Source organism: Galendromus occidentalis, unplaced genomic scaffold, assembly GCF_000255335.2.
Source record: "Galendromus occidentalis unplaced genomic scaffold, Mocc_1.1 scf7180000077453, whole genome shotgun sequence".
Classification (NCBI taxonomy): Eukaryota; Metazoa; Arthropoda; class Arachnida; order Mesostigmata; family Phytoseiidae; genus Galendromus; species Galendromus occidentalis.
The window spans coordinates 150,585-171,294 of NW_003805441.1; the positions used below are offsets into that span (position 1 = coordinate 150,585).

General features: G+C 51.3%; 5 protein-coding genes across 5 annotated transcripts; 3 read left to right on the top strand and 2 right to left on the bottom strand.

Annotated features, from left to right (window-relative positions):
* Positions 1-4,246: 4,246 nt before the first annotated feature.
* On the top strand, positions 4,247-6,028 carry LOC100900595 (proteasome subunit beta type-5). Its single transcript, XM_003743905.2, has 7 exons — positions 4,247-4,429; positions 4,531-4,603; positions 4,697-4,797; positions 4,902-4,987; positions 5,094-5,182; positions 5,281-5,520; positions 5,871-6,028. Exons 1-7 carry the CDS (start codon positions 4,286-4,288, stop codon positions 5,978-5,980), a joined length of 843 nt encoding a protein of 280 aa, XP_003743953.1. The 5' UTR covers positions 4,247-4,285; the 3' UTR covers positions 5,981-6,028.
* Positions 6,029-8,274: 2,246 nt separating this feature from the next.
* Positions 8,275-12,189, bottom strand: LOC100905096 (paxillin). The gene is made up of 2 exons (XM_029111632.1): positions 12,172-12,189; positions 8,275-10,933 (listed from the first exon to the last, which is right to left on the bottom strand). Exon 2 carries the CDS (start codon positions 10,931-10,933, stop codon positions 9,209-9,211), a length of 1,725 nt encoding a protein of 574 aa, XP_028967465.1. The 5' UTR covers positions 12,172-12,189; the 3' UTR covers positions 8,275-9,208.
* Positions 12,190-13,423: 1,234 nt separating this feature from the next.
* LOC114828255 (gastrula zinc finger protein XlCGF17.1) lies at positions 13,424-14,371 on the top strand. The gene has a single exon (XM_029111627.1). The coding sequence runs from the start codon at positions 13,424-13,426 to the stop codon at positions 14,240-14,242; it is 819 nt and encodes a 272-aa protein (XP_028967460.1). The 3' UTR covers positions 14,243-14,371.
* A 3,357-nt stretch (positions 14,372-17,728) lies between these two features.
* Positions 17,729-18,759, top strand: Trs20 (trafficking protein particle complex subunit 2). The gene is made up of 4 exons (XM_003743906.2): positions 17,729-17,942; positions 18,120-18,270; positions 18,344-18,429; positions 18,524-18,759. The coding sequence occupies exons 1-4, from the start codon at positions 17,862-17,864 to the stop codon at positions 18,620-18,622; spliced, it is 417 nt and encodes a 138-aa protein (XP_003743954.1). The 5' UTR covers positions 17,729-17,861; the 3' UTR covers positions 18,623-18,759.
* A 22-nt stretch (positions 18,760-18,781) lies between these two features.
* On the bottom strand, positions 18,782-20,163 carry Coq5 (ubiquinone biosynthesis protein COQ3, mitochondrial). Its single transcript, XM_003743907.1, has 4 exons — positions 19,885-20,163; positions 19,520-19,759; positions 19,153-19,415; positions 18,782-19,065 (listed from the first exon to the last, which is right to left on the bottom strand). The coding sequence occupies exons 1-4, from the start codon at positions 20,077-20,079 to the stop codon at positions 18,852-18,854; spliced, it is 912 nt and encodes a 303-aa protein (XP_003743955.1). The 5' UTR covers positions 20,080-20,163; the 3' UTR covers positions 18,782-18,851.
* Positions 20,164-20,710: the final 547 nt, after the last annotated feature.

The window sequence follows — 20,710 nt, forward strand, 5'->3', positions numbered from 1 at the left end:
AGAGAGAGCCGGTAACTCTGAACTCTCCTAACGGATATCGGACGCTTCGAATCTCTTGAATCGCCATAGGGCTTCCGCGTGCATCAGTGTGAGCTCTTTTCTATGCGCTCTCTGCCCAGATGTTCTCTTGTTCCTTCAAAAAGCTTTTCGAGTTACAGAGCGTGACTCCCCGGTAGTCGTACTTTCCTCCAGCCGGGAATACGTATCTGTTCCCGATCCTATTCTATCGGCATTTAATCATTTCTCAACCCAGAAGTCGAGTCGTCATGGGAATCTTGAGTTCGAGAGGGATATTCAAGACGGACAGGATTCCATCTCGAGAGTCGAGTCTGGGTCTCCTCCCTGAGAGGCCACGAAGCGGTCTCGAATATCTAAGCGTAAGGAGAAAATGTGTCAGATCCGGCCGTTTATCGGAGAATATCCGCGATCTCGTATGGCGGAATGCCGCTTGACGCTTGATATCGATCAGTGAATAATTATCGATCTAGCGTGCCCTTGAAACCGTGTTCCTCGAGTTCTCATAACTCGTGATTGAGTCCTCGCAAGCTCTGTAGTGTTGCTCCGGAAGCCAACTGAAGTGTTCTCACTCACCGAAGCCTGAGAATACCCGAAGGCCTGACCTCCCCTACACATGCCATGCATATATTCCCTCCCATCGTAGTCATATTTGTGAAGAAAACGATGGACTTCCATGATTCAATTCTATCGGGCTTGGTGCTGCTGATTTCCATTGGGAAGCTTGTTGGTTCTCGGCTCCGCCCGCTGCGAGGAAGCGGACGCGCTGCCCTTAATCCGTCGAGGCTCTTGCATCAATTGCCGCTTGTGATCGCTATATTATGTGGTTTTCGGGTGGCCTCTGATAGCTATCGCAACGGCACAAGAGCGCTCCGAGGAGGGGCGGGTTCGATCCCCGCCGACATGCCCCTTAGAGTTCGTCTCAGAGACTCTGTGTACAACATGACCTATGAACAAGCTAAAGATATGATCACCGCCGAGCAACCTCTCCAAGTATACCTTCCGTCGAGGGGAAGACTAAACCTGTCCCTGAGAGAGCTCATATATGAATACAAGACGAGTCGCTTGAATCAGGATGTTTACGGGGTGCTCGATGAAAACGAGAACGCTGTGGCCCTATCGGAATTCTATCCGAAGCTGAAAGCAAGAGTGACGCTCGTAGAGGCTCTCAAACGTTCCGACGACGGGAGGCTCGTTCGGGACACCGTGACTAAGAGGAAAACGCGTTTCTTTTTCAAAGATCCCCAAACTCCTCATCTGGTCCTTGGCACTTATCAAGCTAATCGTCTGATCAATCTGGATACATTCATGGAGGGTTTGACCGTCGTTAATTTCGGAACAGATGAGTTAAGGACCTACACGTGGGAGGAGTTGACTTCCCTGTACGAGTCCTTCCAGATAGGCGTGTTCCGTGCACCGGATGAGCCCATGACCTTGCTGACCCCGGAGCTGATCGACTCATACGTCGAGAATCACCCTCTGATCTGGGTCGTATGCAAGTGGGTTGTTGTTTCTCCAACAACATTGGAAAGCGCTGTCCGGAGGGAGCTCCGACTTATGGCGGAAGCTACGCCGGCTCCGCCCGAGTCAATTCCGGAGACGGCCCTACCGGGGTCGGGACGCCCACTCCTAGCCCATGTGCAACCCACAATTCCAGAAATGCAGCAGTCGGAATCGGACGACGGACGAGGGTAAGTCGGATTCCAGAAGTTCAGAATAGCATTCTCCTGACGATCCTTCTCAGGAAGAGCTCAGAGTCCGGCCCCGGGCGAAATCTGCACATCTCGGCTCCACCGCTCGAGACTGCTGAGTTCTCATCATGGACAGCCTCCTCGAACTCATGTCCCCTCTCGCCGATTCTCAGGCTGTTCCTCGGCAAGTCGCTGCATCTCGAAATGGTCTACGTACATATCGGAGGATTTTGTTACAACATGGAGAGTCCAAATGGTCAACCGTGTGATGTACGGAGAGACGTGCCGCGGTAAGTATATAGATCTGCTGTGCGCAATTCAAAACGCAGACTGGAAAAATCGGGTCAGGAATGGGACTCTCCTGCTTCACGCAGGATAGTCACCTGGGTTCACAGGGAGTGCGAAGAGGACTAAGGGATCAAAATTCCGGGAGGGACATTGAAGAAGACGACCTGCGATTGATGGATCGGCGTGATTCTTCGGGCGGAGTTTCAAAAATCTTCTCGGCATTCATTTGCGGGAGCATCAACGCTCGAGCGCCGCGCTGCCCGAAAACTCACGGCCCCGCATTTCCCCAGGTGGAGTTGGCGAAGATTGCTAGTGCGGCCCATGATAGCTTCCACGATGACGCGGAATGGTAGCGAAGCGGAATGGGAAGAACAGCGTGAGTTTCCCCTTGCCGTGTAGCATGTCTCTGTATGGAAGAGAAATCGAGTACAACATATTGCCCCGCAGTTCATGGAGTACTCAACGAGACAAGAATTGCTCTCGAACAGACCTATGTCCCTTTACATGGAGAAGCCCATCATGGTCTCGTCAAGGCTTTCTCCATGGATAGAATCCCGCTCACGAGGGCTGGGTGAGTTGATTCAATGATAATAATAATATCCAGAATTGATGGAGTAGAGCCTTGTCCAGTCCCCATCAGGTCTGAGAACTTGAACGCGCTAAGCCTCTTCCGAAATGTGATTCGCAGGTTCATAAAAGATTTCGGAGACTACCTTGCACTTGTATGGGAATTGGATTGCGTGTTAGACTTTCAAGGTGAATGAGTCATGCCTCGAGTCTCGGAGATCCCGCTCCGGGATCCGAATCGCTATGTATGGGGCCCTCTCCTCTTAGCCGGGTTCGATCAATCGACAGAGGAGCCGGCACTCATATCCTTATGCTTTCCGACGTCGCGTCGTTCTCATCCGGAGCTTGCCTGCTCAATGTTTGCCCCCATTCCCTGATTCCGATTCGTAATGAGACGCCCAGACTCACTCGGGATATCACTCATTCCGGTGATATGCAGAACCTCGAACCTCCCGGTAGTTGTCTGTGCCGAGCAGTTCGGTAGCGGTCTAATTCGCGTTTGCGTCAGCCGACGGCCGCCCACGGAGCCGGCTCCTGCGACTGAGAGAATGTTATCCGCATTCAGGGAATTTAGTCACGAAAGAATCACGCTTGTTCCGCGAGGCCCTATCGTTAGGTCCTCCGAGGTAATGTTCGGAATCAGAATCGAATTGTATTCGAAATTCCAGAAAATATAGAGAAAGTCGTCAAGACTCGTGACGAGGCAGTTTTGATGAAAATGGTGGACCTCCGCCGGAAGATTCAGAAGGTTCATACTTATCAAGTTCAGATACAATGCCGCAGTCCAGGGCTAGAGCATTCCAACATTGCGGAACGACGAATCTTGAGACAAATCGTTTTCTGCTTCGACACATCGCACCGACCGCAAGATTGTTCCCCCACATACCCAATGTAAGTCTTTGGATTTTCTAGAAGATTTTACATTGGATCTTCATATATGTGGAGCAAGGAATCACAATCAGAAATTTTCCAGGTATTGCCCGGAACAAGTCTACATCGTTCCCTTAGGGAAAAAGGTGCCGCTCGCTTCGGGAGTTCCCCGGAGCCCAGCCGATTGATCACTGATTATTATTCGGATATTCTCGACCATTTGCGTGATCCATGAATTCAGATGTCTAGATCGGCGTATTAAATTTGGAAGACCTGGAGGAGAGCTGCGAGCCCCGCGTCCTCAATATTGCGGCCCAAATAGGATATCCATAACAGGGGCGAGAGCTTTAATTCTAGTATCTTCAATATCTACTTCTTCAATATCTTTCGACCTCCACGAGGCTATTCTGGGAGAGCTGGGACACGTTTGGTGTTTTTTTCGACCGTGCATTGATGTCCCAGACTCTCCGAAATCTCTGAGTAGTCATGCACCTCGGAGTTCGTCTCGCTGCTCACTTCCCTGACCGAAATCGAACCTGGTTGACCAGCGCCGAAAACGATCCAGATTTTGAGCGATTTCCTCATAGAGTACAGTCGGACGTCGTACTCCTCTCAAGTTCCATTGTTATTCAGGAGCTGATCCAATCATTTAGGACCGGCAGGTTCGAATTGTACACCGACTTAAAATTTACCTACTACGAAGATTGAGCTCAAGTTCAAATCTCGCCGCCGCGCCACCCGAAAGGAGAGAGCAGGAGGCGCGTCGTCTGCTCCGAGAGCTTCGTCGTAAACAGTGACATTTCAAATAGTGTGTTTTCGAAGTTGACTGCGATTCATTAAGCACCGGCTTCGGAATGGCATTGGAGACTTACGTCGGTCTCGATCTCGTGAAAGCCTTCAGCGGCGAACACGAAGAGGGAGACGTTCTTAGAGACCTCGACGACACCTACAGCAATGTGACGTTTCAAACGAAAATTTGTTTGCCTCCATTCTCCCATGTGAGCTACGCTACCTTTGAACTTCTGTAGAGAATGAGCACAAATCCGAGCTCCCTCCCTGGGCATTGCTAGAATCGAGGTGTCGAACACTCTTATTTCAGCCAGCTGAGACTCTTGCCTACCTGAAGAGCAGAGGCCCTGACGGACGATCCTTGAAGCTCGACTTCGACAAAGGTCCGCAACAGCCGATGGCTTGGCATTTAAGGAATGAATAGACACTCTCGGGGAACTTTGACGACTACACGAGCTTATCATTTTCTGCCGCAGGTACGACCACGTGTGCTTTCGTCTATAAAGGAGGACTCGTGGTCTGCGCGGACTCCCGAGCTACCGGCGGTTCTTTCATCGGTTCGGGCACCGTGAAGAAAGTAGGTTCACAGGATCAATGTGGGGCATCTGCTGGGGATGTCCTGCGAATCTGTGATTGACCACGAAGCCAGCATGATCTCACCGAGTTTATTGGAATATTCAGATTATCGTCGTCAATAGCTACGTGCTCGGTACAATGGCTGGAGGAGCAGCCGACTGCTCGTATTGGCTCCGCGTTCTTTCGGAAAGGTGACACGCCAGCTCTCTTCCTTGATCTGATGAGGAGACTGATCGCCCATTAATGATTCTGTACATGACTGCTGAAAAGTTCTGATGAAGTCCTAACTTTTTCCAGGTGTCGACTGTATGAACTGAGGAATAAGGAGCCGATATCGGTGGCTGCGGCATCGAAACTTTTCTCGAACATGCTCTACAGTTACAAGGGTGAGCTGCCTCACTCAGCGTACGCCAGAGCAGACTCATTATAACAGATGGTCATTCGAATCGAAGAGGCTAATTGACTTTTTCTTCTATTCCTACAGGCATGGGATTATCCTTGGGTGTCATGCTTATGGGTTTTGACAAACGAGGCCCTGCTCTCTATTACGTCGATGATGAGGGCAACCGACTCTCCGGGCAAATGTTCTCTGCTGGATCAGGGAGTCCCAATGCGCTCGGCGTTCTCGACTCCGGCTACAAGTGGGATCTCGAGGACGAAGATGCATACGAGTTGGGTCGAAGAGCGATCACTGCTGCGACTTTCCGGGACTCCTATTCTGGAGGTAATTTACGCTCTCGGCTATCCCTCTGATAGGTGGAGCGCGGTAATCCGAGACCGTGGGTGGAAATGGGGCCGGGGATCGACGATTTCCTCTCTAAAAATTGGCTCGAATGTATCCGGCTTGTCCCTATCGCTCCTCCTTCTGGGAAGAAGGTCATTCGAGCCTCGAAGAATCCCCACAGCTTTTCCGAATTCTATAGTCCGGGGGCACAGTCCTGCGAAATATATGCTCAAAAATACGGCGATCCCTATTTAGATCAAAGTCCCGCAGTTGTTCCGGATGCGGATATTGCTCACGATCCTCCTCCACTCGAGTCAGAAGGAATCGATCTCATTCTCCTTCGTTTCCAGGCATCGTTCGCTGTTATCACTTGAAACCTGATGGATGGGTTCACGTCGGCGACGAGGACTGCATGGTCCTCTATGAAAAATACAATGGGGCACCAAAGTCTACCGATTGAAGATGAAATACATATATTTTACTGCCGGACAACAGGCTTCCTTCGATAGTTTGTGTCTTCCTTCTGCTCTATGTCTCTCCCGTGACTCGATGACCCACAGACATCTGAAATCAACGAGCGCTCCCCAATAAGTCATGAGGCTCATTGAAAGATGCGGGAATCGATGGCGAACAGTACTCCATCTGGCAGCCGAGAGCGTTCCTATCCTACCCCTATATATCCTGCCCCATACTCGCCGCGGGGACCTCGAAATCTGAGAACGAAGTGCGATCCAAATCAAACATTCGTCACATGGACTGATTTGGAACCACGCACGAATTCATGTTGGGCGATGTCATCCAGGGAAGAATACAGCGCGTTCATTTTCGCTTTTCCGAAGAAAAATTGAATCCGCAAAAAGGCTAGCGAATAAAAGGAGACTTACATGGAGATCGTAAGCCGACTTCAGCCCACTGATCTTTGCCGAGTTCCCTTCGCATTCGTGGACAACTAAGACTGTATGTGTTTCATCTTGTCTCTATGCTCGGTGTGGGAGGAGCTGCAAGGTCAAATTTTCGTGCGAGCGGAAGTAAACAAGCGGTTGTGATTCATTGCTCATTGCAATCTGCTTGTCTGAGTTTTCGCGCAGCTGCGAGCTCCGGAAGGCACCCAAAATTCTCTCGGAGAACCCTATTCTCCCCTTACGAAACATACGTGACTCCCCCTCTGCTTCGGACCGCTGCGGAGACCCGAGCGACTTTTGCAAGCTCCACGTGGATTTTTTCGAGAGAAGAATCGTCCCCTTTGAAGGAGCTCTCCGCGAGCGAGCGTCACGCGGACGACACTCTCGAGGTTGCAGTCAGGGTTTTTGAAACTGAGCGACTGAGACCAAATTATAACAGGTCGTGTGAGATGCCCAAAGTGCTGAATCGGACGGACGCTCTTCGATTCATGGGTTCTCCGGCTCAGCGGACTGCTATCGAATCGCCATGGTGAGTGACGGAATTACGGCTGAAGAAAACACAGTTAAGGATCGCTACAGAAGTCTTCTCGCCTGTCGACTGTGGGACGTGAAACTGCAAAAATGGAATGTGTCGAACATCGCGCGACGACCAGAAGACCGAAACAGCAGCTTGCTGTGACGCTTGCCATCGCAGACATCAACTATCGGCGTTGACGCACACCCTAGAAGGACCATCTCAATTTCCATGGATATATGGGGCGAGAGTGTCCCAATCTAGCCGATGAGAGTCCGGCTGCCTTAGGATCCGTGAAAGTCTCAGACGATGATACTCTTTTTCTCGAATTTCGCGAGAAGCCTGCTCGCGGATATTGTGCTCTGGTCCGATGAAGCGATCTAGCGCGGTAGTATATCGAGAGTGAAGTCAAGAGCGAACGTCAGGCTAGATAGACGCGAAGCTCGACTGGTCCGCCGGGTTTTCGTTAGAGCTCAGCCGCCAGCCGGACACCCACCCAGTGGGACGGCCCAGTTGACCGCGGAGCCACCGAGTGAATCTGCCTGAAGGGGAGCGTATCGATCACAGTCTTCTGCTTCAGAAATCAGAACTTCTGACCTCATCCGTATCGCAAGATACCGATGATATATCTACAGAATCACACCAGATATTCTTCGTTTCTAGCTTGGAGATCAATCAGTTCCACTGAGGATTTTCTCACGCTAGTCCGGAATCCGCATTCTGGCGGGATTACGAATTCAGGTTTCGAGAAGCTCTCTGAGGATGTTCATCGGTTATGCAAAACATCCAGCCGCGAAATGACCAGTGAGGGTGTCAAGGTCAGTTTGGGTTCAGTTTCTAGGGTCGCTTCTACAGAGCTCTCTTAGCTGAGCCTACGGCTTTCGCCAAATATAAGCTCATCTCCTCTCGGGCCCGTGGCCTGTAACTCATAAAGAGCTTGCCGGGTGACTTGAGGTGGTCAGCGCTGCGCTCAGCGTTCGCTCTCTGGAATAACAATCATCGGGAAGCTGAGTGAGACCCATGACGATTGAAGCTTCACAGCACGTGATTGGCTATAGATCATACAGTCGGGATCAGATAACGGGCTCGGCCGACTTCAATCGCGCGGCTTGAGTCCGCGGCATCCTCATCCCTCCCATCGATTGCTCGACGATGTTGCGCTGCTTCGTGGTCATTTCATATCAGCTATCCCTATTCCTGTTTATTCCTGCTTCGAACGAATGGAGTAAGAGTTGGAAGACCCAGAGGAACATTAGTGTAAAGTTTGGCTTTATTCATATCAATTATTATTATCGTTCTCCGTGTTACAATTAATTACAATGAGGGCCGGTCAAGCAGCTAGGTCAGTACAATTCTTCCAGGAGTCAATTGATAGAACTCGATGAGTTGAAATCAACGCCAGCACGTGGTGGAGCATCTAATCGTATGATGTAGTGTAGTCTTTTATAGTTATGGAATTCTCTCTAGCAACCATAGATGGCTCTTCTTCTCAAGGGAGCCTGGGCTCCGGAGTAGTATCGATCTGCTACTGCGAAAACCAGGAGACACGATGACTGTGAACAATTCAAAGGTGCAGCTTTCCATTCACGCAGGTCTCAGAAACAATGCGTCGCGGCGTTTCTCTGATCTCTCTGCCGGCCGTCAAACGAAAAAAGGTCATCTGACTGCTACCCTGAGCATCCGATCGATTTTCCATCGAACCACAAATTGAAACACGTCGAAGCATTCAGAGATGAGCATCCATGATTAGGGAGCACCCAGATGGCGATCATCGCCGCCTTGGATCCAATGAGACATCCAATTCGGAGAAACATGGCTGAGACGTCTCAGAACCGATTGATCACGTAATTATTGGGCCAGCGGTTCCCTTCCATGTCGGAAACGTGAGAGTATGAGCAGCTGAGGGGATGAGTACGCCCGATCAAGTCTGTTTTGCGGTTTAAGCTCGTTATAAACAGAATGGTTAGTTGGCCCCCAAGTTTTTTTTCTCGCGTAGCGCTCGAGGAATCTGGTTCAGAATGATACAATAAGGCAGATATTTCCGTATTCGTTCAATCGTTCGTTCGCTGCTTCAACCGATCGACCGAGCTATCGATTGAGCGACCTTCCATTCACATTTACACCGGTGAAGCACAGGTTTCCTTCCCCTTGTAGTCGTTGTTGAACGGGACTCTCATTGTTTCTTTCGTTTCTAATGAGGTCTTAACACGAACGTCAACCGCATCGTGAGTCCAGCGTTGTTCTGAGTCCGAATCCTCCGTACTCACATCGTCTAACTGTAAAGCTTCTCGAAGCAATCGTGACAGTAAGGCTTATCGTTCTCCTCCTTGAACGTTCCTTTGTTAAGCTGTTTCAAGCAGAACGAGCAGACGAAGTGTTCCGGATGATACTTGCGGAACATGGCAGTGATACACCGACCCGAAATGGGCTTGTGGCAGCCGGCGCAAAGAGAGCCCCGTTTGGCGTGGTAATGCGTTTCGCAGTACGGCTGGCCTTCGTAGTCGTAGAACGAGCCTCCCTGGAAGGGCTGGAGGCAGTCTCTACAGACGAAACATTCCGGATGCCACTGCATGCTGAGCGCCGAGATGTAGTTTTCCGTAATGGGCATATTGCAGCCGGCGCATTTGGGCGCGAACATGGAGAAATAATCATCTCGACAGTAGGGTTTGCCATCTTTCTCGTGGAAACCCTCCTCGCCGAACTGACGGCCGCATTGCGCGCAGAAAAAGTGCTCCGGATGCCAAGTGCGGTCGAGAGCCGTAACACATTTGTCCAGGATTGGACCGTTGCAATAGCTGCATCGAGGCGAGAAGATCTTGTGGTAGTCCTGTTCGCAGTAGGCTTCACCGTCCCGCTCGTAGAAGTTCCTCGTGCCGAGCTCCTGGGAGCAGTGCGCACAGACGAAGTGCTCCGGATGCCACATCTTGGCGAGCGCCGTCACAACCTGTCCGACGATTGGTTTTTTGCAGGCAGCACAGCATCCCTTGGCTGTCGTTGTCACGCCCTGGCTATTCATGTCGTCGCGAAGCGAGCCGAGCATAGAGTCGAGAATCTCTTTCTGAGGTCGGTGCAGCGTCGAATGAGAGGAGGTCGAAGAGACGGTGGTACGAACCTCTTTCCTGTGTGGGTGACCCGCACCGCTGTAGTGAGGGTCGCGCAGGCGGAACTCCGACAGTGAAGCCATGAGGCTGTCCAGCTCCTGAGTGGCGTTCGACGCGTGCGTTGGAGTCCTCGGTCGACTCTGACGCGGGGGCTCTGTATACGAATGAATTCTGTAAGATTTAGGCGTGGGGGCGGGCTCGGTAGACTGAGAGTACTTCCGATGGGAATAATCATCGCGATGGGAATCGTGCACAAAGTATCCTGAGCGGCCTGTGGTTTTGGGGATGGTGGATCGCAACTCATCGACCATGCGCTCGTGGTTGAAGTTCACCTTGGGACAGGGGGACTTGGCTCGGTAGTAGGTGTGGGGAGGGGATTTGGATCGGGGGGCCGAGGAATTCGAGGAATAGTGTTGGGAAGAATGGTGGGAGATGTAGGCGCTCGGGGACTTGGGTCTCGATGGCGAGGACCTGCCACCGCCCGACGAAGTCATCTGCTCCGTTCGTATCATGTACTCGGAAGTGGTCTCGCATGCATTGCCACCGTTGGATAAGGGAAGCACGTCGCTTACGGTCACAAGCGAGTCGAGATGGGAGAGATTGTTGGCTGCCCGAATGGGCGACTGGGCCCTCTCGGACGTACCATGCGCCGTGATGGTTTCTTTGATGACGTGCGAGTTCTGGTAGATGGGGTCATGCATTCGATAATTGTACTGCAGTTCTTTGGTAGCCGTTTCTGGCACGAGCTGCACGGGAGTGACTGGACGGTCCACGGTACGCGACGAGCTCTCCGATATACGTTCGCTACGTTCCATACTACCTGAACGTTTGTAGCTGACCTCGAAGTCTCTCCGTGAAGACTGAAGATCAGCCAGGAGGTTGTCTAAGTTATCCATGTTGAAGGTGACGAAGCGTCCGACACCACCACCTTCACCACCAGACAGCGCACTTCTCACCGTTCACTGTAACGGAGTAAACGGAACAACTGGTAGCCAGAGAAGCTTCCCTGCCCGCTAGACGGTAGCTGCCGCGGCGACAGCAGCAGCAGCAACAAACTCGACGCACTCGACGACGACGACAACGACGACTGCTACTACTACGACGACGATGAAGACGACGGCGACAGCGACAACAACTACTACTACTACTGCCGACAACTTGGCCACCCGGAATCAAAGGTCACCACAGCACTGTGTACCTCAACGGGCTTCAACTCTAGGAAGGCCACCTGAGATCTTCTCTCTTGCTTCTCTCTAGAGTCGTTCGAAATCACCACCGCCACCACTGGGACAAAGGAGAGCTCGGCGACCAGCTGCTCGAAGTCGGTAATTGCTCTCAGGTGGAAGAGTTCTCCGGAATTCGTTCGATCGATCGATGGTACTTCGTTCGTTCGTCGTTTCGAGTCCACGGATCACGCACTTGACAACACCACGACACCGGCCGGACGTAAACCGACGACTAGTGGCTTCCAAGCCACCGAATGTTGCCCCTTGCGTACACTGCTGTCAAGTCTCACTGCACGTACTTACGGACTCATGCGTGGAATGAGCCGCGCTTTCGGAATCAAAAGGCAACAGCCGTCGTCGTTGTCGCTACCGCCGACTTCACTTGCCTTCAATCAGCCTTCCATTCACTCCAAAACGGGCACACTAACTATATATAGAAAACCCTGCGTGGGCCTCGCACAAGGACTCCTCTGTTTCTATTGTACTGACTGAGAGAAAAAAAGTAGAGAGGGTCCCCTGTCGTCGTTGTCGTCTACGACGGGAGTCACTTCTCGCTCGGTCGCTTCCTTCGCCTTCCGTTTGCCAAATCGCGGGCCACCGTTCACGACTATCCGTTCTCATCCGAGAGATGAGAGTTAGCGTCGGACTCGATGAGCCAAGAGTGGACTTTAGAACTATACTCAATAAGCGGAGGAGACTTCTTACGCACAGAAACCCTGTTCTCGTGAGGTTTCGCGTAAGAGCACTCAAGAGCCGGTCTACGATCATTAATGCTCACAACTCACAACAATGTATTACTCACCAATGGACTCCTACCACTCTTACTCATGCAGCGGCCTAGCCTCACCACTCATGCACCAGTCCGGAAATTCGTCAGCTCACCGGCAGAGCCCAGCTGCGAGAAAGATACTCGCTCGCTCTCGTAGAGTGCTGCTGTTGTTGTTTTTACTGCCGCTGGGGAGAATCGAGCACTCATTTGCGGCAGGAGAGTTAGACCAGATTCCCGACCTTCACTGAAGGCGGTCCCGAGCCTCACCCTCTGTACGGCTTCACCTATGCCCGAAATGCCGTGCGATTGTGCGTTTCTTGAGGCTGATGGGAGGTAGGGGGAAAAATTACCACGGGAGTAAAATTCATTGATGGGAGATCGAATGAGCAATGATGATGGTGATCTTTGCTGGAAGTCATGCGGGCGGTCTCTCCGATTTTTCCAAGCGCGATCCCCATTACAAATCGACCATCGACGAGATTCGAGACACGGTGTACCAGGATACATCACGCTTTATCACATCAAATAAGGCACCATCGAACCGTTTGACAGGAAATCGCGCTGAATGTATATATATCACTGCGGATCACGACGCGCACGGTTTTCAGCTCGTCGTCGTTCCTGCTTCCAGCAAAACTGTGAGATAAGAGGTATTCAGGATTCAGATCGTCGATCAATTTGATAATAGCTATCAGGTCAGGGGAACGATACCATGCGAACGCTCGATATGCGCAGAGGAGCCAAGGAATCCGATTCTGACGCTCCACCTGAAGGCAAACGCTCTGAACTGAGTCCTCACTCAGCTTGTGAGCTCTTAAGCGGCTACTGATGGTGAGAGATTCGCTCGGCGGCCCGCAGGAATTAGCAGAAGCAGAGATTGCATGCGAATAGGCAAGAGAGAGGGCATACGCCGATAAACCGACAAGTTGATCCGACTCTCATCTTCGTATGACACGTACGTCAGAACCCGTCACCTGGAGCGCGCGAGATCATGACTGAAGAGTGCCCGGGATCCCAGCCCATCGAACGTAGTCTCAGCGTCACGAATAAACTAGTCCCGCGGATATTCATCCGTGAAATCAGGGCTGGGGATTGAACTCCGAGACGATCTTTTGTGATCGGGCTGAAGTTCAGCTCGAGGTTGTCATCCAGAGTATCCTCCGTTTCGGATTCGCTCATTACTCCCGGGGTGACAAGCAAAAGGAAATCAGTGGAAATATTTCCTCCGGGCAAGCCGACTCGGACTCGCCGAAAGGGCTTCAGCTTCATTCTCGAGAGAGGGCACTTGGAAAAACAAAAACATACGGATCGAGCGGCGCCCGCCCGCCGCGAGGCATTTAACTTGTCTCGGTCTCGTTGTGAAGAGATGACGATCCTGTCGGTTGACGAAAATGAGCTCGGGTGCTACTAAGTTTGTGTGTCCTTATGAGTTTTGTGGTGCAGTCTTGAGGAGAAAACAGATTCTACAAATCCATATGCTCCGGCATGAAGGAGTGAAGGAGTTCGCTTGCCAATTGTGCCCTAAAAGATTCGTGACAGCAACTTGTCTTAAGACCCATTCCCGTGTTCACAGCAGAGAAAAACCGTACGCATGTGCTGTGTGCCCCGCGTCATTCCTCACATCTTCGATACTCACAGTTCACATGCGTCTCCACACCGGCGAAAAACCCTACGTCTGTGAGGAATGTCCTCAGAGATTCCGGAACAAGAGTAATCTCTCAAATCACATGCGAACACATACCGGAGAGAGGCCCTTCCTCTGTTCAAAATGTTCGATAAGGTTCACCTCATCGAATGCTCTCGTGAAGCACGAGCGCACACACACTGGCGAGAAGCCCTTCGCTTGTGACGAATGTGATAGAAGCTTTGCCCAAAGGGGGGGACTCATTGCTCATAAGAGGACGCACTCTGGGGAAAAACCCTACGAATGCTCAACGTGTTCCGCCCGATTTGCGCAGAGCAGCAGCCTGAACGGCCACAAACTAACTCATTCGGACGAAATGCCGTTTGGGTGTTCAACTTGCGGACGGAAATTCAAGCGATCCAGATCTTTAAGTGCTCATATGATCACTCACCTCGTGAAGGAACCGTCGTCGTGCAAGATTTGTTCAGAAACATTCAGTCGGAAAGGATTCCTCGAGAGACACCTGAAATCGCAGAAGCACAAACGAAATGAGCAATCTACATGCTCTGGAGAGGAAAACCCATGACTCCATTTCTCTGAGGCCGAGGAGAAGTTCACGCTCTTCTCGTCCAACCGTCTGTCATGATTTTATCACACAGAGCGAGCTGTAATCTTCCGCTCGAAAGTATAGTAATAAATGTAACAATTATCGGGACAGCTTGGGAAACCATCATCGACATATCTTAGAATAGCCGCCCAACAATTCGTCTATTTCAAGCAAGTCGATGATGGCAGCTTGATTTCGACAAAAGACTCACCATCCCGGACTCAGAAAGGATGAGCGGCGGCAGGAGAATAGATCAACTTACATAACCCCCTACGTAGACCACCAAGCTGTTCTCCCGACCAGGGTCGATGCACGCCCACTCTTATGTTGAGACATTACCCCTTCGTCAAGAGCGCCGGACGGAAATCCCGTAGACTGACTGAGTGAGCTACGACATCCGATCAAAAATAATTTGTGGAACCTTTTGTTCCTTCGGGTATCTTTTCGCTCCTAGAGGTCGCGCCCTTAGAGCCACGTACTCGATTTCGATCTATCGCGCAGCTATAGCTATCAGAGCTCTGGTAGCTCTGGTTCCTCCTCTTATCAGACATGGTCATTCGTCATTGAGGAGATGCGAGGATGAAATATCAGTGTTTCTTGGAGAATCTCCTCGCGCGCGATCTCCACGGAGGCTTTCGAATCATCCCTGTGAGGGGAACCATGAGCTCGGCATTGATTACTCTTATCCGCGACCCCGCTGCGATCTGCGACTCGCGTTGAGGCTTGATGGACAATTCTATCGGAGCTTGACACCGTGGATTCGAATCCTAAACTAAAATGGCACACCCAGCGGTTCGGAAACTGATCGATGCTCTGAGAAAGAAGGGTGGACTAATTTTTCGGAACACGATCAGGCTCTTGCCGGGTCGCCCCCCGGAAAGAAGAAAGTGCTCTGAATTCTGTCAGGACGCTCTGGAAAGAATCCTCGAGAATTGCACCTCTTGTAATGCCTCAGACTTCCTATGAGTGTTGCCTGTAATCTTGAACTATGAATAATCCTCTAGAGTCCCTGGCTCCCTGACTGTGAAGCTGACAATCCGTTTGAGCATCGATCCGAAGACTTCTCTGAATTTGTGGAGGCCCGAATCGCAAGGATCTGCTACTTGGGAATTCCTTCAGGCTCAAATGAGAAGTTTCGAGTGCAAAGAATCCCTGACGCAGACCCTGGATGGTCGGACCAGAGCTAGATCTAACCGAACTTCTCACAACGGCTGTCCGACTTTTGATGCAAGTAATTGATTGTCATTGATTGGGAGCGGTTCCTCAGAAGAGACACCGGCGGGTTCTGAACCTTGAACCCGAGGTCACTTGCCTTTCGGCTCGCAGCCGGATTTTCAAGTGATGCAGCACGGGTTAGATGGCGCATGGCGATCGATAGATTTCTCGGTTTCGTTCGAGCGATCATCCTCGCCGGATATCCTCCTGATCTCTGATGCGAATTTGGAGGAAGTCAATCACCTTCCGCACTTCGGTGATCGCCTTCTCGGTGTATGAAGCTGTTGTGGAGCCGCCAGCTGACCATTCGCGACCGGGAAGGATCGGCTCATCGGAAGATTCACTTTGTTCACAATTCGCGCTCTCGACAAATCTTTCTTGCAGATGGTGCGCGTCCTGGAATTCTTGGCGCATGCGCGCGGGGAGCGCGGCTTCCGACGACGACGGAGCGAATCAAGAGAGCTGGATTTCCTTCGCAGCCGGAGCGATGTTAGACTGCGCCTATGTCACGGCTTACCTCAACTTCGGCAGGTCTTGGGATTCGGTTGCGCATCCGTGTATGGCTGCGAGGATTCGATAGGATCCTCTCGGTGTCGTTTTCTTGGTGTCCATAGCATCCGACGAGGAGCTGTAGCGCCTTCTCGCAATCGGCATCCGTCAGATTTGACGACTCCACGATTTGGTCGGGGTTTCCGGCAGCCATTCTGCGGAGAGACGTCAATCGCTTCACTGGAAGACACTCTGGGCGCTTATTCACGAGGAGTTTGAACTGGATCATAAACGACCGATTTTTCAGGCGATCGACAGAGAATACTTCGGGCGGAATATGCAGCGCTTGCGGCGAGGCGACTGGAGACTGCCGCCGCTGCCAGAATCTGTTGCAGAATCGGGTTGCGTCTGGTGTCAGTAGCCACGACTCGGCTCTCCCTCGATAAGCGGGAATTGCGACGCCATATTCATCGTGGGCTCCATCGGCATGTCGAATCGAGGTGTCGTACAGCCTTCGGTGTTCCATAGGAGGTTTTGGAGGTACATTTACCGAGGGAAGAGGCGCAGTCATTCGCGACGCACATTGGTCAAGAAAGACTTCTTAGGTGGACGTAATTTCAATGATTCTTCCGATTGATTTTCTTTCTCCGAATGAGGCGTGGGAATCGGAGAGGTTCCTCGGCGTTGAGTTTGCCCGTGGAGACGATATTTGAGATGAGGATATTAGACGACATACTCGTATGGGAAAGGTCGGAGGAAGAACACGACGGCCGCCTGGAAAGAGTTCTCAAACGATGCGTGGATTCAGGAATGGTGCTCAACAGACGAGAGTGCAAGATCGGTAAAGAGTGCGTCAAGTTCCTCGATGTGATCTTCGACAGGTCGATCAAAGTCGGATCGATGACATACGCTCGATAAAGGTGCCTTCCTGCCTCAAGCACTTTCAAGGTTTCCTTGGCATGACGGATTTCTCGTAATTCATCGATTCTCACACCGACATCACGGCCCCGTTAAGAGAACTACTCAGAGGGGACACCTCCTTCGTTTGGCAGGACCCGCGGCAGCGGGCCCTCGAACGCTTGAAGGAGGCGATGGCGTCTGCCCCCGTCCTAAGATATTTTTAACCGGAGTTGCCGATCGTCCCGTCGGTGGACGCGGCTCAGTTTGGAGTCGGAGCAGTGCTGTTGCAGGAGGGTTCCGAGGGAACACATCCGCTGGCCTACGCGAGCAGAACCCTCACAGCTACCCACAAAAAATACGCACAAATCGAGAAGGACTTGCTCGCAATCTTGTCCGGATGCACCGGGTTCCATTATTACGTCTCCGGACGGAATAACCCCCGCGTAGAGAGCGACCACAAACCGCTTGAGATGATGATGTAGAAACCTCTGCACCAGGTTCCGTTAAGACTTCAGAAAAGCGAAGATCCGTGATCGGCACCGCTACGGGCCGCAATACGCCTTTACGCTCGCAATCCGCGATGGAGCGAATGTGCACCCGTGACCGTGACTCATCTGGGTCCGTCAACAGCAAGGATGGCTGAATGGAAACAGAAACACAAGAATGGGACAGAAAGACAGAAAGAATGGCTAGAATGGGACTCAGCTCTCGCATTCAAATTTTCGCGCCGCTGTGCCATTGGCAGCCGAGAGCGGCGGGGCCTCGGCATGTCTTCTCCTCTCAGCCTGTATGGCAACTTGGCAACGCGAGCTCGGGTATAATCCAACCCGAACCCCTCTCCCCTTTTAAGTCCAACTCCACACAGATAGGCCGACTGTCAACATCTCTGAGAAGCACTGCCGACTGAGTGGACTGTGGGGCTGTGGCTGTGGGCTTCGCCGATTCCGAGTACAAATCTCCGTTGAGCTCGAGGCTCAACCTTATTTCTTCGAGAATGTCCTCATACTACTTCGTGATAGTGGCCCTACAGGACAATCCGATTTTCGAGATGGAATTCCAGGCGAAGGGCGAGAAGGTTTGTTCGGGATATGTTTTTTTTGATGGCTTTGCGGATTGAAGTCTCTCGATTCCGTTCGCCCTTGTCATGACGTTGGCCAAATGATTCAGTCGAGCAGAGCCCTAGCTCCCTAGATCAAAGCCTCAAGTTCTCGCCACAAACCTCAACTGGATTGTTCCTTCCCGCATTTTGCAGAGAGAAGATAATGGTCGTTACTTGAATCAGTTCGTAGCGCATGCCGCCTTGGATCTCGTGGACCTCCATGCCCAGCAAAATCCGTCGATGTACCTGAAAGCCGTCGACAAATTCAACCAATGGAACGTGTCAGCATTCGTCACGGCCAGCAGTGAGTACAATGGGAATCATCCAGCGATGTCGGAGAAATGACTTTCCGTAATGGCAGCGTATTTCTCCCACAGAAATGCGCTTCCTCATGCTGCACAACGTCAAGAACGACGACGGGATTAAAATGTTCTTCCAAGAAATGTACGAGATCTATACGAAGGTGAGCCGACATCTTTTGCCCTCTGAAATCTGATCACCGATGCTCTGAAATATGCCGAGGTCAGCCATGCGAAATAACCTCTGATCCCCTACAGCACGCCTTGAATCCGTTCTATACTCACAACACGGAGATCAAATCACCGGCTTTCGAGAAAAAAGCGCAGGGTTTGGCGAAGCGATATCTGCTGGGCTAATGTTGCTCTGATTTCTTCTTCGGAGGAATCTTTCCTTATTCCCTTCGGATGGGGAGCATTTTACACCCTTGTAAAGATAGTCTGTATATATTCTAAGTCATCGTTGAGAGAAATCAATAAACATGAGCTTCTCCGTTCTTAACGCACATCAACTCCATCAGAGTTCTATTCTTCTGAACATATATTACAGCCTATGGAAGCGCTTCGATTTCAAACAGCGAAGAGCCTACTATATCTTAAAACCAACGTGTATCGCGGCGACGCCATTGAAAAGGTTTTCGTGGGAGACACATTTGAATCCAGCGCTCCGGATCATCTCGGAGAATACATCCTGACTGGGGAACTTCCGGATTGACTCGACAAGGTATTGATACGATTTCCAATCGCCGGCGAAAATCTGACCCATGACAGGGATGACTTGGAACGAATACAGGTCGTAAACTCTGAAAAGTAATCAATTGCTCATGTTGCGGAGGCGGGTCATCATCGATGATCCGCCCAGGATAAGAAATTGCTTCCGAGAAACTTACTTTGAGAAAAGCGGATTCTCGACCTGAGAGAATTCTAAGCAGTAGAAACGGCCTCCGGGCTTCAGAACCCGCAGAGCTTCCGCCAGCGCGCGATCGATATGGGTCACGTTTCGAATGCCGAACCCTATCGTCACCACGTCGAACGACGCGGCTTCGAGGGGCAGCTCCTCCGCGTTACCCTCAAGCCACGATACTCCTCTGGGAATACCAGGGCGACTTTTCCCGGCTGCCAGCATAGCCGAGTTTATATCACAGACGACTGCCTGAAATTGGATTTTTCTCCTAATTCAGGTGGTGCAATATCTGGGGAGCTCTTGTGGCTCTTCTCGGGCTGGGTGGAGAGGGGGAGGAGATTTCTCAAGTTTACCTCAGTTGGCTTCTCGCTCCGAATCCCCAATCGTAGTCCATTGATTTTGGCTTGTTTGATGAAACGTAAGGCTATGTCTCCTGTACCGCCGGCAACATCGAGAAGCCTCATACCGGGCACCGGACGAATCTTCTCGACCAGGTGATCTTTCCAACAACGATGGATGCCGAGCGAAGACACATCGTTCATCAGATCATAATTCGACGCAACCGAATTGAAGACTCCTTTGACCATTTGTTGCTGTCGGCGAGAAACTCAGTGAGACGAGACAGGAGGCAGAGAGTCCCCGGGAAGCCTGATATCTCATGATTCAACAACCAGGGCTGATCAAAGCCTACGTGATCACAATCACCAATCTTACCGACCTTTTGGTCCTCGCTCACTTTCTCATAACCGAAATTGGTGTTGTGATCCTTGAGTGCTTTTTGTGTGCTTTCCGAAGAGAATCTGGTGGCGTAACTGGCGGACTGAGGCCGCGACAGGAGCCTAGATGCATCATGCGCCACTCTCAGCTGTTTTGCGGAGACATCTAGGAGACGTTTGCGCGCCGTGAGCCACATTCTACGAAACTTATCCGAATCGAGTGCTTTTCAGCTGTGCAGTTCGGGAAGCTCAACCGGCGATGTTATTCTGTTCTATAGAATGACGATGATGACGCTGATCTTCTCCATTGCTGCTGCGGTTTGGTCATGGTGGTACCCGCGTATGCATCGACGACGGTGAGTGTCGGCAGAGGCGGCGCTCGATTCTTGCGAGAAAATTTACACCGAATGGTCGTCGTACAGCATGAGGAGGCCCGTCAGTCCATGGCACTCAAGAAGTTAAGGAGCGTGGTCAAGGGACCTCTGAGCTCCGAAAAAGAAGCTGAAGATAATGATATGATAATCGATCCTTGGTCGATTCGATGGCGAAAGCTCCGTATGGGCGAGGCGTCGACCATGAAATCACTCAGGATGAGTTAGATCTTGCGTTTCCCTCAGATAAGTTCAACGGCTGGCGTGAAGAAGATTGCGAGATCAGGCAGTGCGAATGTGAGAGGTTAGCTCACGGAGGAGGGCTATAAGGGCAGCTAGTCGAGGTCGCCTGATCTCGCTGATAGTAGGATCATTAATGACTGCGTCTGTGGTTTGTTTCCACCGACCGAGAATTGACAGTTGATTCCCTCGTGGGGGAAACGCGAAGGATAAACTG